The 15289-nt window shown below is 40.2% G+C and overlaps 1 protein-coding gene across 2 annotated transcripts in view; it reads right to left on the reverse strand.

Annotated features, from left to right (window-relative positions):
- jph2 (junctophilin 2) overlaps positions 1-15289 on the reverse strand; it is a 100928-nt gene that overhangs the window by 25968 nt on the left and 59671 nt on the right. For both annotated transcript variants that reach the window (XM_048608397.1, XM_020532630.2), the window contains exon 3: positions 4525-4643. In XM_048608397.1, coding sequence (XP_048464354.1) covers positions 4525-4643 — 119 coding nt within the window. The remainder of the gene's footprint in view (positions 1-4524; positions 4644-15289) is intronic.

The raw sequence follows: 15289 nt of genomic DNA on the forward strand, positions 1-15289 counted from the left end.
TTTAAAAATCCAGAATAAATGGCACTAACACATGTATAAATCACATATCTTACAAGACTTCCTATATAAATACTGTGGCTACAAGAATGGGTGCGAGGCTAGGAATCCCAGGTTAAGTAACTCAACTCCTGATTTTCCAAAGTTCATACATTTACAAGGCGCAAGTCAGGAGTGTGAAGGAATACTCACTTGCCTGGATGAGTACAGCTCCAACAACACTATAGAAGCTTGATAGCATTCAGGACAAAGCACTTTATCTCATTTATCTTTCGCCTCTGGATTCTTTAAAAAAACAAATCTCAAAATGAAAAGGGCAAAAGATTGACAACATGGGTGACACGGTGGCTCAGTGGTTAGCACTGGTGCCTCACAGCACCAGGGACCTAGGTTCAATGCCAGCCTTGGGAGAATGTGCGAACTTGACACAGACATTCTCCCCGAGTCTGCGTAGGTTTCCTCCGGGTGTTCCGGTTTCCTCCCACAGTCCAGAGATGTGCAGGTTAGGTGGATTGGCCATGCTAAATTTCCCGTAGTGTTCAGGGATGTGTAGGTTAAGTAGATGAGCCCTGGGAAATGCAGGGTTACAGGGTTAGGATAGGGGGTGAGTCTGGCAGGGATGCTGTTCGGAGATTCGTTTTGGACTTGTTGGGCCGAATTGCCTATTTCCACACTGTAGGGATTCTGATCAATGAACATTTTGCAATGGAACGTGGTGGACTAAAAAAAAAATCTCTTATGCAGTCTAAAGTAAACTGTCACGTACAAAGGTGGAAACCAACGCTATCGAGAGAAACAACAAAGGGGTCAGGGAGACACAAAAGCTTTAATTTATGATGACTAAGTCTTGAATTGAAATAAGGTGAAGCATAGCGTCCAAGTAAAATGCAAACATTAACTGTATGACACAGTTAATAACAGGTGGGCCTGTACTCACTGGAGTTTAGAAGAATGAGAGACAACCTGATTGAAATGTATAAATAAGATTCTTAGGGGGCTTTGTAGGATAAATATTAAGAGAGAGACTCTCCCGCAAGGGGAAGCAAACACCAGATGGCAAAATCTCAGAGTAAGGGGTCACCTCAGAACAAGGGGTCAAAGTTAAGACAGATATGAATTTCTTCTCTCAGAGGATAGTGAATCTCTAGAATTTTTTCTACCAGAGACAGTTGGGTTGTTAAAATATTCAAGACAGAGAGACAGATTTTTAATCAGTAAGAGAATCAAGGGTTATGGGGAAACGGCAGCAAAGTGGATTTAAAGGTTATCAGATCAGCCATGATCTCATTGAATGACAGAGCAGACACAATGGGCTGACTGGCCTATCTCCCCACATGTTTTAAGGGTCTTATGAGATATTTTAATAAAAGATGGAAAACAAAAAGGCTACATTTTACCAGACTTTAATTAAGTCTTAATTTTGGTAAGTTTCTCTCAGTGAAGTCCAGTGATATTTCTCACACCATTTTCTGAAATTCACCTCCTTATTTTCCTTCTCACCAGAGGCAGAGTACTCACCACTGTCCAGACTGCCTGAGATTCCTAGTACCAACCCCATTTTTAAAAACCAAATCCTGCATCAGGTGAAAATCTGCCAGCCAGGAGCTGCCCTTCACCATGCACTCACTTTTAAATTGTGCCAGAAGGTCGTATTCCAAAATTTTGACTAAAATGAAAAGAAATCATGCTTCCTCTGATCTGCTCCCTCTTCTTCCTCTGATCTTTTCTTCTCCTATATCTCCTTTCCGCTTTCTCCTATCCTCTCCTTGTGGATGTTAGCAAGAATTTCCGGCAACTAATTCTGCTCTAACATTGTCAGAAATCAGTCCAACAATTTTATTTGAAAACACAAGCTGTCAGAGCTTTGCTCCTTCTCCAGGCGTTAGTGAAATGGTATCAGACACAGAATTTATAAGTAAAAGATCAAAGGGTCATTTCACTGTATTAAACAAACTTAAGATGCTGTTACCTCTTTAATCAGTTAGATGGTTTTAATTGAGTAATATGTCACCGAATTCCTTTCAAGTCACAGTCCTGAGAAACTAAAGGTTTTATCAGTGTAAAGAAAAGGTGACATTTTAGGTCAGACAATGCATGTTAGGTGTGAGGCCTTGTTTAGAATCTGTGTTTCGGTTTGGAGTCAGACTGGTTTTATTTCTAAAGTAGGAATTTATAAAATGCCACATTGACTGAATGTCAACAAATTGTGTGCACTTTGAACAAAATAGAATGTGTCTGCAAATACAAATTCACCCCACGGATTTGTGTGTGTGTGCATGTGAGAGAGAGAGAGAGTGTGTGTGTGTGCGCGAGAGTGACAGTGTATGAGTGTGGGTGTGTGTCTATGTGTGGGAGAGGGAGTGTGTGGGTGTGAGAGACAGTGCGTATACGCATATGTATGTGTGTGTGTGCACGTGGTGTGTAGGACAGAGCGTGTGTGAGTGTGGGTGTGTGTCTGTGCGTGGGAGGGAGAGAGAGATAGAGAGTGTGTGTGTATGTATATGTCTGTGTGTGCCTGTGTGTGCGGGGAGGCAAAGAGAGTAGATGGGTGTGTGTGTGTGTGTGTGTGTGTGTGTGTGTGTGTGTGTGTGTGTGTGTGTGTGTATGTGTGAGAGTGAGGGATAGAGTTTGTGTGTGTGTGTGTGTGTGTGTGTGTGTGTGTGTGTTTGCACCTGTGTGTGGGAGGGAGAGACAGTGTGTGTGTGTGTGTGTGTGTGGGGTGGAGGGGGAATGTGTGTGTGTGTGCACTTGAGAGACAGTGCGTGTATGAGAGAGGATCTGTGTGTATGAATGTGTGTGTGAGTGTATAGAGTATAGTGTGTTGGGGTCACCTCTATAGTGACATGATGCCAAGATCCCAGTTGAGGTTGTCCCCATGGGTGCCGAGCTTGGCTACCAGCCTCTACTCAGCGATTCTGCGTTGTGTATCCTGAGGTCCACCTTGGAGGACGTTTACCCTAAGATCAATTATATTCTGATAAAATTAATCCTAGTGCAATTAATTAATTCTCTCAGGGTAGTGATTTGAAAGGAATTTGGGGATTTACATGTACGTATTAATCAGTTAGAAGGTTTTAATTGATTAAAGATTTAACAGCATCTCCAGTTTGTTTAATACATCCTCATCAGTGGTGTGACCCTTTGATCTTTTACTTATAAATTCTGTGACTGATACCACTAACACCTGAAGAAGGAGCGAGGCTCTGAAAGCTTGTGTTTTCAAATAAATCTGCTGGACTGCAACCTGGTGTTGTATGATTTCTGACCTTGTCCACCACAGTCCAACACCAGCACTTCCACATCATCCTGTAACATTGACATTATTCAAAGAGACAAAATGGCCAGATCTAATTCTGTGGTATAATTAATACTGTTTTTTTTTGCCTTGATGACCATCAAATCTACTCTTTAGCAATGCTGTTTTAGGTTCTTTTGCTTAAAGGTTTTTGACTGTGCAGTAAAGCACTGCTGCTTACCTATACTACTTATTGGAGTGTTCTTCTGTGCTTTTGCGGCTATATTAGGATTTCTTTACCTGCAGCTGAAATAGAAGTTTCCCACTTTCTGCAGCAAAAATTGAGTTTCCCATTCTTTCACAAGAAAGTAAATTATTTTTGCAGCTAACTTCTGTAGAATACTTAGAAAGCCCATATATTCCAGATTTCCCATTCAAAAATTTCATTAATCACTTTTCATTTGTCACTATTAACCCAAGTAAATATCTGGGTACATTTGAAAAATATCATTTGGAGGTAGATCATTTTTATTCTAATCTGAGTGCAAGTAATAACTATGTATTTGTAACAACATCTTTTCTATAGCAGGGAGACTAGAATTGAATGCAGTATTTCCAAAATGGCCTACCCAAAGTCCTGTACAGCTGCAACATGCCATCCCAACTCCTATACTCAATGAATTCACCAATAAAGGCAAGTGTACCAAATGCTTTCTTCGCTACCCTGTCTACCTCTGACTCCACCTTCAATCAACTATGAACCTGCACCCAAAAGTCTCTTTGTTTATCAGTTGCTGGAAAAGCTCAGCAGGTCTGGCAGCATCTGTAAAGAAAAATCAGAGTTAGCGTTTCGGGTCCGGTCACCCTTCCTCAGAACATTAACCAGAACCGAAACGTTAACTCTGATTTTTCTTCACAGAGGCTGCCAGACATGTTGAGCTTTCCCAGCAACTTCTGTTTTTGTTTCTGATTTACAGCATCTGCAGTTCTTTTGGTTTTTATTAAGTGTATAAGTCCTGTCCTGATTTGCTTTACCAAAATGCAACATCTCACATTTTTCCAAAATAAACTCCACCTGCCACTCCTTGGCTTATTGGCCCATCTGACCGAGGTTGTGTTGTACTTTAAGATAACCTCCTTCACCATCATAAAGCTGTGCAAGGAGAGTGAGCATTCTATCCACTGAGCTGTTGGATATTTAGCTGATAATTTATTTAACAGTTCCCTCTTTCCCTACAGAAGAATCATCAAATTTGCAGAATAATTTACAGCATTTTAAATCAGAAAAATACCTGGCTGGTAAAAAGTTGGAGACAGCTCCTTGGCGGTTGCCCTTGCAATACTGGATTCATTACTTGCAGCCTGTGAAGCCTGATCTGCTGCTTCAGCCTTGGTTTTTGCATGTGAAGATCTTAAAGAAAATATTAAAGATACTTAGACACTCAGATTTAATGCACAAAATAGAATTTAAAATAACATATAATTCTTAACTGAATCATTGCCATTTTCAATATCATTAAAAGGATGCTAAAGAAGACATTGTTTAAAAATTGTTAACACCAAATCATAGTATTGTCATCAATCCCATTCTTCCGTTATAATTTTTGCCACAGGAGAAATATTCATCTTTAATAACTCAGCACAATTCTGAAATAGAGAGTTTGGTAACATCACTGTTGCTTTTCCTCCTCATTTATGCGTTGGGGTCAAAAATTAAGAATTTATTATGTGATGAATCATTAAGTCCAAACAAATGTCATTCAGTAATAGTCACAAGCCATTAGTAAACTTCCAGAAAATCTGTTCCACCTTTATAATAACAATGGTGTATGGACACTAAGTTAAAAATACAGCTTTCAGTAAGTCATCATGGAGTAGCCAGATTTCATTAACTAGCAAATGTTGAACAAAACTTCACATGTATAGCAAAACATTTATTTCAAAGGATAAAAACACACAACTGTTAGAACGCCACTAATTCTTTAGTTATCCTTTACTCCTCTTGGTACAGTTTGATGAACAGAAGTGATGCTTATTGTCTTATACATCATTTGTGTTATATAGTTTTATTTTTCTATATTTAATATTAACTTGCAATATTAACTTTTTTGGCATTCATTAATGCAAGCTGTAAATTTGAAGAAGGGAGCATTAAATGTCTATTGCAGTCGACTTTACCCCAAAATCAACATCGAATATGGAGATTTCCACTAGCACTAGTTCACATGGAATACTAGATGTAGTAATCCAGGTGGGATAAATAGGAAGGAATGATATAATACTGCCCCCCCGCTACCAAAAACATTGTAAAAATCAATGCAATAGATGTTTGGTTAAAAAAATAAATATCCTGTGATTCAATTAACATTTACATGAAGTAATAAACATTAAACTTAAACATTCATCAATTAAATTATGGTGATCTGAAGTCTGATTCCAATCACTGTTCCTTAATATATAATGGAAATATTAATCTGTATCATTTTCTGTCTTCCTTTGTTAGCAGGGAACATCGCGACTCAAGATATGAAAATTGGATATACACTGCAGGTTTTCCAGTCACTTTGCATTCATGAATTCAAAAGTTTTCTCATAGAATCTCTAGTGTGGAAACCGGCCCTTCGGCCTAACAAGTCCACATCGAACATCAGAGTATCCCACCCAGACCCATCCCCCTATAACCCACCTAATTTACACATCCCTGAACACTATGGGCAAGTTAGCATGGCCAATCCACCTAACCTGCACATCTTTGGAGTGAGAGAGGAAACTGGAGCACCCAGAGGAAACCCACACAGACACGGGGAGAATGTGCAAACTCCACACAGTTGCCTGAGGGTGAAATCGAACCCGGGTTGCTGATGCTGTGAGGCAGCAGTGCTAACCACTGAGCCACTGTGCCGCCCCCTAAGCCTGAAGATTTTGCGCACAGCAGATCTGAAAACCCAGCAAAAAGTGCATGCAGGTGGCACTCTCCAATAGGCACATGGATCACAAAATTTGGCTCATTGGCTGGTGCTGGTACTACAGAAGTCTGAATCTAAAAAGATTTGCTGTTACCCTGGCACAGCCTGTGTAGTGACCCCAAATGAAAGGACACTAGCCCACGTGTGCAACGTGTATCGAAGCACAAAGTTCAGAATATCACAACACCAAATGAATTCTAACATTGATTTGATGCACAATTTATCATTTTGGATTGCACAGGTTCTGCCAACAATTTCTCTTAATCATTCTGTATTGAATATATGTTAAGGGCTCTCAGCTCCTCCCCCAACAGTGGTATTTGAAGGGCTAAAATTGGAAACTTTGGGTCAGATGCTTTTGAATTTCATTTGCATTGTAGATTGATGAAAATACTATGATCAGTATTATCAGGCAAGTTTATGTTGAACCAATTTCTGGGGAAAATTGCTGCGATATGTCAATATTTGCTGTTTCTCTTGGGCTGCAGCATGACTTGATCAGTCAGCAATGAGTTGCATGTAGTCATCGTGTTAATAATTAGGCAGCATAATGTTTATCTCTATTTGGATTGGACATGGGTTGTCCGCACTTCACAATTCCCATACTCAGTAATCCAAATTTTTCACCATGAGGTCAGATAATTATCTCAAAAGGAAAATATTTATGCAAGTGAAGAAGGTATCAGTACAGTGCATAGGTAAGCCACAATGTATTATCTCAATTTGATTAAAATTACATAGCGAATGCATTCAGGGTCTGGTTGCAGATCTGCATCTGCTCCAAAAGCTGATCAGTTCTTCCCTTCCCTTGTGTATGAGGTTTCTTTGAAATGCATCCATTAGTTTGAGATATATTGTTTACAGACAAACAAGATTGAGAACAGTCCCTTCACTTTCATTTAGTTGTGGAAGGGAATGAAAGGTTGCTTCTAGATCTTTAGTTATTTACAAATCTGATTACTGATTGGGGAATACAAATAGTTCTGGATGACAAATAGAGTGCCGTTTTTAAACCAAATCTATTGTCTGACAAAAAAATTAAAATGAAGCATCTCAGATGTTAGAAAATGCTGATGTTCAAAAGTTACCAAAGAAAAAGCCAAAGTTGCTCTGATTAATGGAACAACTTATCTGAAACACATTAATATGTGCTGATTAACAGCCAGTCATCTGATTGACCCTTATGAAAATAGTCAGCCATTGAAAAAAAATCCATAATAAGGGAATTAATTTCTTCAGAATTGAAACATACAAAATAAACAGCAATTCCCGTGTATTGGAATTTTGTTTCAATGTACTGCATTCTGTTTAACTTAGCTTTGTTTATGTGAAAAATATATAACTGCATAAATCACTATATTGATGACTAGTTTCAATTCTGGCAAAACCAACTAAATTTTGTTGGGGAACTTGAACTCATCATTCACTCCTCATGTTGAGCACCTACTCAAAAACAAGCTTGTTTTCATCCCAAGTTTATAAAAGATAGAAGTTGACAAGCAATCTTTTCCACTGGGTATATTAACCCCAAGTGGACTGATATTAGTTTTACTGCTTTAACAGAAGTGATAAAAAGTGATCAAGTACAGAAAGAGACCATGCAGCCCACTGCCTTTTGTTAAACCTTCCAATCAGTCTCACTCCCTGATTGTTCCCCGTAGACCTGTATTCTTTTTTTGCCTTCAAATATTCATTGAATTCCCTCATTAATGTAACCATGGAAACTCCTTCTACCTTCCTTTCAGATGTTGCATTCCAGATCACAAAAACAACTCACAGTGTAAAACATTTTCCCTCATGACTTTTCTGGTTCTTTTGCTCATCATTTTAAAACCACACCCTCTGATTCCTGTTCTGCTATTGGAAATAGTTCTTCCTTATTTACTCTATCAAAACCATAAATGATTTTGAACAAAAACACAAATTGCTGGAGAAGTGATGATGAGTCACTGCACTGGAAACATTGACTCTGTTTTCTCCAAACAGATTGTGCCAGACCTGCTGATTTTCTCCAGCAATTTTTGTTTTTGTTTCCAATTTCCAGCATCTGCAGTTCTTGGTTTTATTTTCATGTTTTTGAACATGTCTGTCAAATTTTCTTTGTCAAATTATACCGATTAGAATAATCTTATGGCTTTTGCATTTTATTTAGCATGTGAATAGACCTAAGCAAATAAAATTCGAGTAACTAGACTGTGCAGATTTCACAGCAGGGGGCCATAGCCTGCTGTCTGCTACTTCAAAAGCTTGCTGCCTTACACTGTTCCCAATGCCCTATATGCAGCTCAGCCAAAAGAACACCTACTGATTTCACAAGCACTCCCATTTCTATGTGGTGAAGATTCAAAAATGAAGTGGAAAAAAAACACATTAGAAGTGGGGCACCTCCATATGTCACTATATTGACTAAATGTCCACTTAGCCTCTCATAATCATATCCAGGTTGACATCTGTTCCTATGAGGGGATTTATCATCCATCCTGTAGATACTGTTTTCAGTATGCCCCACCAGCCTTGGAGTCTTTCGACCTCATTTCCAAGATGGCAAATGCTGGGGAAAGGAAGTCCGATTGTTGTCCAGAGTACATACACAACCATGACACAAATTACCATTTTACCAATTCCAAATGCCTTAGACAATTTTTGTCAATTCTGAATAACCAAAAACTGTGATTATGTAGCAAAGCAATGGAAGAGCACATAATGCAATCTGCATTTCATGCCAATATGACAGTGATAAAGAGCAAAGTACTATGGATGCTGAAAATCTGCAACAAACACAGAGAATGCTGGAAACATTCAGCAGGTCTGGCAGCATCTGGAGAGAGAAGAAGAGTTACTGTTTCGTGCCTAATATGACTCTGCTTCAGAACTTAATTCTGTTGTCTTTACTACCTCACACTCCTGCTAAGCATCTTCCCTCACTAACTTGCCACAACCACATCTGCTCAAACTACTTATCCTTATTGCCCTTTGTGTTTTCTGTTCACTCACTTGGGCTGTCTCACCACCCTTCCTGATTGACATTGGACCAGGCCCCTTGACAGGCCATACTAACCCTTGACTGTTCAATGCTGCCAAATATGACAATCTGCCTGGCTATATGTCTGCAATAAAAGGCATGACATGGCAAGGCAAGGCAGAGATGTGGTGAGTACCAACGTAGGTGTAAAGTTAGTGAACATTAAGAAAGCAAACTAAGAGCCTGAGAACTCAGTGCACAATGCACCAGAAAGAGAGAGCTTACCAGGTGGGCTGCAGCTGAGCAGAACACTATTTAAAAGCAGTAGCACAGTGATCTTTCACTGAATCCAGAGGCAGAGCTTCTAAGGCAATGTCAGAATTTGAAAAGTGCCACATGGCAAGAGCAAGCAGCTGACTGGGTAAGATCGGGTGAGTATTTATATTATTTTTAATTGCTTATCAGTTATAAGATCCTTAGTGTGGGTTTATAGTTTGTAAGGGCATTAGTGAAGGGGTCCAGAGAAGAAGGGCTTAGAATAATATTTGAAGAGGTAATTCAAGGAGGAGGAGAGCTCCACACCATGGTGTGCTCCTTCTGCTCAGTGTGTGAAGTCTGGCACAGTTTCAGTGCCCACGGCCAAAACTTGTACAGGAAGTGTCACCAGCTGTAGCTCCTGGAAGCCTGAGTTTTGGAGTTGGAGCAGTGGCTGTTAAGATTCTACAGGCGGGGAGGAAATAGATGACCACCAGGCAGAGATGGAGGACTAGGCAGATAGTGCAGGAGGCCCTGTGGCCATTCCCCTGCAAAATAAATATACTGCTTTGGATACTTGGAACAATAACCTCTTAGAGGACAGCAGCAATAGCTAACCACAGGAATAGGATACTGAATGATCAGCAATGATCATGGGCCTAATGACCTACGTCTACTCCTACTTTGTAGATTTCTTTGAGATGGGTGGCTGTTCCTGAATACAAAGTGGCCTGGCAACAACATTGCAATGAAAGGTGTCAGAGAGCTCCAGAATGCAGGTGATGGAAGAATGCCCCAGAAAGCTATGGAAATGCATCGTGAACAAGAGGATTGCCAAAGAAGTGTGGCTGGGCTTCACTTTGTCCTTTTGATCAATGCTCTGAAACTACACACAGACAATATTGATATTTTTAAGAAGTGAAGTCAGTCAGCACCCTTTGGTATAAGAGACGATGAGTGACATAAATAGGAACCTGGAGAAAAGGACTTGAGACAAGCTCTTTAGTTCACAGTTAATGGAAGACTGGAGCAATTAATATCATTAACTATCTAAAAATAAGTCAAGTGGTTTAGAGTGACTTGTCTGAAAACAACTTTCCAAACAGAATGTCCAAATTAATCCTTCCAAATGTACTGGCCTTTGAAGAACTTTGCAGTGATGTTGAAGTGTGTTACCTTAAAGAGATCGACATGGATTCAGTGTATAAATAACAGCATTTTGGAAATGGTTATAACTTACCCTGAGATGAAGTGCAAAGATGTTCAGAGAAGGTCCACTCAACTCATTCCTAGAATGACTGTCTCATCTTTGGAAGGAAGTTTGAACAGGTTGGACATATCCCCAATGGAAGATTACAAGAATGAGAGATGGTCTTGCTAAAACATATCAGAATTTGAAGAAAGCTGACAGGATGCATTTGGGAGATTGTTTTCTCTACAAGGTCTCTCTTTTAAGATGGATAGAAGACATTTTTCTTTCAGAGGTGATTAGTATATAAAATTCTCTTGCCTGGAAAGCAGTGGAGGTTGGGTTGTTAAATTTATTCAAGGCAGAGAGGCGAGTTAGACTTTTGATAGCAAGGAAGTTAAGGATTACAGGGGAGCAGGCTGGAAAGTGAAGTTAATACTATACCAGATCAACAATGATCTTATTAATTAGCAGGCTCAAAGGATAAATGGCCTTCTCTTGCGTCTAACTATTGACAGACCAGCAAGAAGTATCTAAAACTTTTCAGCAAAGCTCAAAGCGAAAGAAAATCTCAAACACAAAGAAAATCAGCACCAATATATTTTTCATATCATGCAGCAATGTTCAGACAACTTATTTTCTCCATAAAGCATGAGGAAATAAGGCTAGAAGTGGAAAAGCAGGACTTCTGATCTGCATCAGAAGAACGGAAAGACAGGACTTCTTCTTGGGAACAAAATCCTTCTGTATGTCCAGGAGTGGACAAGTATAAAATACGAGTCAATCCCATGATGCATACATTGACTTTTTATTGACGTTGTTACTAGTTATTGTGCCATATGTTCTATATCTTACTATAACAAACAAACTAGTTGTTAGCTCCCAAAAATGGGGCGTTCCACTCCCGCACATCCCAGATGTCTTCCCATTTCAAGGACTGTAACATCCCCTCCGGTGGTTGAAAATGCTCTCAACTGCATCTCTTACGATTCCCGCACTTCTGCCCTCACATCCCTTCCCTCCAATAAAAATAAAGACAGAATCCCCCTTGTCCTCACATATCACCCCACCTACCTCCGCATCCAACGTATCATTCTCCGCCACTTCCACCACCTACAATCCAACCCCACAACCAAAGAGATATTTCCCTCCCCACCCCTATCTGCCTTTTGTAGGGATCGCTCTCTCCACGACTCCCTCATCCGCGCCACACTCCCCACTAACCCCACCACCCCCCGGCACCTTTCCCTGCAACTGCAGGAAATGCTACATCTGCCCCGACACCTCCCCCCTCACCTCCATTCAAGGCACAAAACAAATCTTCCACATTAGATAGGGGTTCACCTGCACATCTGTCAACTTGGTTTACTGCGTTCACTGCTCCCGATGTGGCCTCCTCTACATCAGTGAGACCAAATGGAGGCTTGGAGACCATTTTGCAGAGCATCTGTCCTCTGTACGCGATAAACGACAACACCTTCCTCCCCCCTACCACTCCCTGGGTGACATGTCCATCCTGGGCCTCCTCTAGTGTTACAATGACGCCACCGACAAAATGGAGAAGGAGCACCACATATTCTGTCTCAGGAGCCTACAGCCCAATGGCGTAAACATGGATTTCACCAGTTTTAAAATCTCCCCATCCCTGGGCTCATCCCATGTCCAATCCTCCCTCTCATCCCCGCCTCCTTGACCTGGCACATCTGTCGATCTGGTCTCCCACCTATCCGCTCTTCCCTCCTCACTGACCAATCCCCTGCACTCACCTATCACCATCCCACCTACCTTCCCCAGCCCCACCCCTCTTCTCTCTATTTCTTTCTGAGCTCCCTTCCCCCTCCCCATTTCTGAAGAAGGGTCCCGACCCGAAATGTCAACTTTTCTGCTCCTCTGATGCTGCCTGGCCTGTTGTGTTCCTCCAGTTCCATGCTGTGTTATCTCTGACTCCAGCATCTGCAGTTCATGGTATCTCTGAGTTATTAGTGCAATTAGGATTATTTGTGAATGCATTTTCTCAGATGACCGCTGCTTTTATATTGTGATATTTCCTACCTCTTAGAGTATATGGTACTGGGTAATGGTTAAATGAGTTAGTGTTAAATGAGTTAGTTCACTGCTATATTTGCTTTGTCTTGAACCAGTCTAGTGATTTGAAGGAGAGGGTACACCACTGTAATGTATCTACAGAAGAGGTACTATTCTTTAGGTAAAAAACAGCATTCTGTGTAATATTGTATTTTCATTTGTGCAAACTCAGACATTCACGTTTGGCAGCAACTTCTGGAACTGGAAGTCAATGTTGCGAACAGTTTCAGCACACCGATTGCCATGCACAGACCTTCAAGGCAGCTATATGGCTGCACAGCTTATAGAGAACATTGATAACAAGCTTTATTGTTTGACAACAATAGGTACAAGAACTTTTGGTAAGGCATTATTATTAGGACCTTACTAGACTATAACAAGATCAACTATGATCTTACTGAATGGCAGAGTAGTCTCGAAGAACCAAATGGCCTACACCTGTTCCTACATCCAACGTTCTTAAGCATTGCCAGACTAGCAAGAAATATCTGAAAAATTTTAATGACTCTCAGAGAAAGCTAGATCACAAACATGAAAAGAAAATCAGCTCCTGAGTTAGCAGATTCATGTGTTCCTTCCACCCACCCAGATTGATTAACATTTTTGAAGCATATATGGATGTTGTGCATGGGGATCCTGCAAAATCTGAGAAAATGCAACATTCTGATGGGCAATTCTCCTTTGTATGGAACCCACTAAAAGTATTCAACTAAATTGGAGAATTTGGGCAGTTCAGCTGGAGTTAATAGTTACTCACAAAAAGTTTGATTTTAGAAAACCTAATCTAAGTGACCCAACAGCTTACGTAGCACATCATTATCTATACACTCCCAATTCGCACAGACACATTCTCCGTCTCCCCTTAGGATTTACTACATCTCTGCCACCAGACCTGAATGTTCTCCCGGGGCCTAATCCTTACATCCCCTTTTCTGGGCCAGCTACTATACCCAATCCCATGACCTGACATAGCGTATCAACCCACCCCAACATTTGCCACCTACCTCAACCTAAATACTCCATCACTCACCTGGCTCCCTTTCCACCTGGCATTCTAACCATTACATATTTGGTACCCTGACTGCACACTGAGCTCATAAGTATTTTTAATCAACCTGTTCAGATATTTGACATGACATGTATGTGGGGTAGGTAGGACTTGAACCTGGATCTTTTAGCTCAGAGGGAGGGAAACTACAACTTCACCACAAGAACCCTCAAGAGTACAGCTTTTGTTTTTAATATAGCCTGTTCAGATATGTTGTGACATATCTGGAGCAGGTGAGACTTGAACCTGGACCTTCTGGCCCAGAAGTAGGGACATTAACACTGTGCTATAACAGCCCTCATACTTACCTTTTCATAGGGTTGACTGTGATGCTCAATCAAAAGAAGGAAGAATACTCCTGTGAAAAAGACAACTTAATTTGTCTTCCTATGACTGTTCCACACTACAAGGGATACATCAGAATTCAAGTACGACTCCACATTTCTGTTCAGAATCTCCAATCAGAAATGCAAAGCTCCGATTTCATAAAAGACAAGGAGTGGAATGGCAATCTTGGTGTGATTGCCACTCCTTGAAAAATGTGGCCCACAGTCTTTAACGTGGGATTTGAACCATAAACTTCTGACTCAGAAGCAACTGTGCTAAACTGAGCACATATTAACACCTAATTAAACAAATATAGCATGGAAAACAATGTCAGATTGTTCAAATGACACGTAGTAAGTAGAAAATAGCAATAGTCTGTCAACAGTTATGAAAATTAATGAGTATTTTAAGTACAAAATTAGTATTACTCCTGCAAATAGATTTATCTAAGTGTGTCAATAATAAAGACAATACCATCAGAACATGCTTTCAGAAATCAACAAGCAACAGCTTTCTAACATCCTTAATATGAAAATAATTGGGATATTTTATGTTTATTATTGCATGAAAAGTTCCAACTAATTCTCTGGGGATTGAATGGGAAGTGCGTAGCAAACAAAAAAAAGGTGACTATGAATGAAGAATGGCTTTAAATAGAATAACCTCACAATGCACTGTCATCTCAAAAGAAATGCCTCAGGGTTCAGAGCTGAGTCCTCATTTGTTCATTAGCAATTTGGAAGTCATCCAAGGAATTATATTTGCAAATGACACAGTCAGTAATCTAGAAAAGGGGCATGGTTTGCACTGGGATAAGGAATAGATTGGAATCATGATCTGAAGATTTGCAAATATTCTGCAATACACATAACTGTGCAGTTATACACATTAGATGCTCCATAATCTTGAATAATGCCCAAAGTTGTGTAAAAGTCAACTCCTATTTTATTTGACCAAAAGAATCATTAATTTTACTTCAATTCATATATATGAATTTTTAGCCAAAACCTGCGAACTCCTCGTACTTTCCACCCACTCATCAGTGAAGGCAAACTCTCCCTAATGCAAACCTACTTAATACAATCATAGAATAGTACATCTTTAACAGATGGTTGTTCAACTCCTTGGATTTGGGCATGTCAACATTTACTATCATGGCTACCATATCAATGGTGCGTGTTTTATTTCTGCCAAGCCTACCTTCTAAAATGGTAACATGCATCAA

This window comes from Rhincodon typus, chromosome 19 (genome assembly GCF_021869965.1).
Source record: "Rhincodon typus isolate 14 chromosome 19, sRhiTyp1.1, whole genome shotgun sequence".
Lineage (NCBI taxonomy): Eukaryota > Metazoa > Chordata > Chondrichthyes > Orectolobiformes > Rhincodontidae > Rhincodon > Rhincodon typus.